At 17.4% G+C, this 1,154-nt stretch overlaps 1 protein-coding gene across 1 annotated transcript; it reads left to right on the top strand.

The window, feature by feature from the left end:
- Positions 1-787: 787 nt before the first annotated feature.
- EHI_124720 (phenylalanyl-tRNA synthetase beta chain, putative) lies at positions 788-1,108 on the top strand (the record flags this gene model as incomplete). Its single annotated transcript, XM_001914573.1, has 2 exons — positions 788-845; positions 909-1,108. The coding sequence occupies 2 exons, from the start codon at positions 788-790 to the stop codon at positions 1,106-1,108; spliced, it is 258 nt and encodes an 85-aa protein (XP_001914608.1).
- Between the last annotated feature and the right edge of the window lie 46 nt (positions 1,109-1,154).

Here is a 1,154-nt window from a genome sequence, read left to right as displayed (position 1 = left end):
TTATTGTTGATTAAAATTGATTATAATACTTCAAAATCTCTTTGTTTAATTCATTTGAATTATATTTATATTACTAAATTGAATCTATTGTAATATTTATTGGTATTATTGTTAATTTGAAATTATAAAGAATTTCAATTCAACAAAATTCATATATTTATTCATAAATTGTTAATTAACAATAATACTAATTATTAAAATGATAAAAATAATACACAACATATTGTTATTTACTTTAAACATTTAAAACATAAATACGATTTTAACTATATTAACAAATTTAATAAATTCTTTCAAATAACTGTGATGATTTAAATATAAAAGACAAATGAATATTGTAAAAAGAATAAATAATAAGAATATACAAAATGATAATCAACAATTCTAATTAGATTTTCAATATATTAAAAATAAATAACATCAATAATAAACTAATTAATATAAAATTTCATTCATTATAAGAATTTTATTTCTTCGTCTTTCTAGGTAATTGAATAATATAAAATTAAAACCAACAACAAAAGAATAAAAACATATATTTTTCAAAACAAAAATATTCAAAAAAAAAATATATTGTTGCCTTTTTCACTCATTATCAAAAAAGAATAAAAAAGGAATAAAAAACATATTTTAAAGAAGTAATGTTTTAAAATACCACGTCACGAATATTGTAATCCACATCAATTGAATTATGATTCATTTAAAAAAAAACAAGAAAAAACCCTATTTTTTTTTTAAAACAAAACAAAAGAAAAAGAAAAATGAACTTAAATAAAAAAATCATCAAATGCCAACAATTAGTTGTGATAGCAAATATCTTTTTAAATTAATTGGAAAAGAATTTAGTTTGTAAATAAGAAATTATTTAATTTAAGTTAATATAACAAATAATATACTTAACAGAATAGCTGAAAAAGAATTTGATGAAGTATGTTTTCAATATGGAATTGAACTTGATGATGTTGTTGAAGAAGAAGGAAAAACAATATATAAAATTGAAGTTGGAGCAAATAGATATGATTTATTATGTGTAGAAGGAATTGCTATTTGTTTAAAAACATTTTTAAAAATGAGAGAATTTCCAAAATATACAGTAAAATCAGTTTGATAGAAATCTTACATAAATAATAGAAAAATAAAAACTAATAAAGAAT

The sequence above is a fragment of the Entamoeba histolytica genome, genomic scaffold (genome assembly GCF_000208925.1).
Source record: "Entamoeba histolytica HM-1:IMSS scf_1104750518197 genomic scaffold, whole genome shotgun sequence".
Classification (NCBI taxonomy): domain Eukaryota; phylum Evosea; order Mastigamoebida; family Endamoebidae; genus Entamoeba; species Entamoeba histolytica.
Note: the sequence above shows the minus strand (reverse complement) of the source record. Positions and strands in the feature narration are given on the sequence as shown.